Source organism: Condylura cristata, unplaced genomic scaffold (assembly GCF_000260355.1).
Source record: "Condylura cristata isolate star-nosed mole 26May11 unplaced genomic scaffold, ConCri1.0 scaffold00015, whole genome shotgun sequence".
Classification (NCBI taxonomy): Eukaryota; Metazoa; Chordata; class Mammalia; order Eulipotyphla; family Talpidae; genus Condylura; species Condylura cristata.
The window spans coordinates 1,203,832-1,205,074 of record NW_004567116.1 but is presented as its reverse complement, the minus strand read 5'-3'; the positions used below and the strand labels follow the sequence as shown (position 1 = coordinate 1,205,074).

General features: G+C 40.1%; 1 protein-coding gene across 1 annotated transcript in view; it reads left to right on the top strand.

Annotated features, from left to right (window-relative positions):
• LOC101634623 (chromosome unknown open reading frame, human C11orf80) overlaps positions 1–1,243 on the top strand; it is a 51,837-nt gene that overhangs the window by 39,526 nt on the left and 11,068 nt on the right. Inside the window, exon 12 of the mRNA XM_012725129.1 lies at positions 1–92. This exon is cut by the window's left edge and continues 17 nt beyond it. Coding sequence (XP_012580583.1) covers positions 1–92 — 92 coding nt within the window. The remainder of the gene's footprint in view (positions 93–1,243) is intronic.

The following is a 1,243-nucleotide window of genomic DNA, read 5'->3' as shown; positions in this document are numbered from 1 at the left end:
CCTCACTCTCAGTGGCTGTAAATTCCATCATGAGTATAGTGACTGGCAGCACCAGCCCCAGCTTCCGGAAGACCTGCCTCCAGGCCCTTCAGGTTAGTAGGAAATGGAGATGCTTGAAAGGGCCAGGGTTGTAATGGGTTTCTACTGACACTGTGTATCCTAGTGCTGTTAGAAACTTTGTCTGATTCTGCTTCTATTCTGCCTAGTACCAGGCCTATAGCAGATGTTTTAAGAAATGTTTGTTGAATGGATAGTGATCTGTATGCCACTTCATACATGAGAAACTAGGTTATTTAAGATGCCTGCTTCTTTTAGGTAGCATAACTAGTTACAAGAAGAACAAGGGATCGATCAGTGATTTCCAGTTCCTTGCTGAAGAGTGTTCTGTTACCTCATGGTGACAGGATACATTGGAAATGACTAACACAGGCATTACATGTGTTTGGCCTTATGGAATACCGTGAAACTAGTTTTATAGGTAAGAAAACGGAAATTCAAATAGGAGAAGAGACCCACCCAAGACCTCGCAGACAGAACAGAAGTGCGGGCTGACTTCGGGATTGCTGTATGGTGTTCTCACTACCCTGTGCAATCCAGGGGACCCAGAAAGTTGAAGCGATGAGAAATGCACTAGACTATATAAAGGTGTTGTACTCTTTGACCCTGTAACTCCTGGGACTCAGAGACCTGAGTTCAAAACTTGGGTTATTTACCCACTGGCTAGATGTACTTGGTCTTCATATATAAATTAAATTTAAAAATCACAGTGCTCCAGGGCTCTCACAAAGGAGAGGCCAGCATGAAAGTGCATAGCACGAGTGACTGCTCTGAAGTGCTCAGTGGGTATGCTACCAACACTGTAGGGGGAACACACTCTGGTGTGTTGCTTCTCTTTTGTAACTTTTTCTTGAAAAGAATACAGTACACATATAATCTAAAAGAACAACTAATGAAGTTTGTCATTATTTTAGTTTCTGGCATATTATCCTATTATCGTATACATTTACCAAAGTATTTGTTTCATATGTAATTGATTTTCCCCTCTGTTCACAGTCTTAGAATATGCACTGGTTACCCAATATTTTTCTGTATTGGTTTAATCCAACTTATCACAGCATTCTCCTAATGTTAGACACTTAGTTACTTCTGCCAATATAAATAATACTTCAGTTGACACCTTTATATAATGTTTTGCTTCTTTTGAATTACTGCCTAGGATAAATTTCTATAAATGGAGTTACAG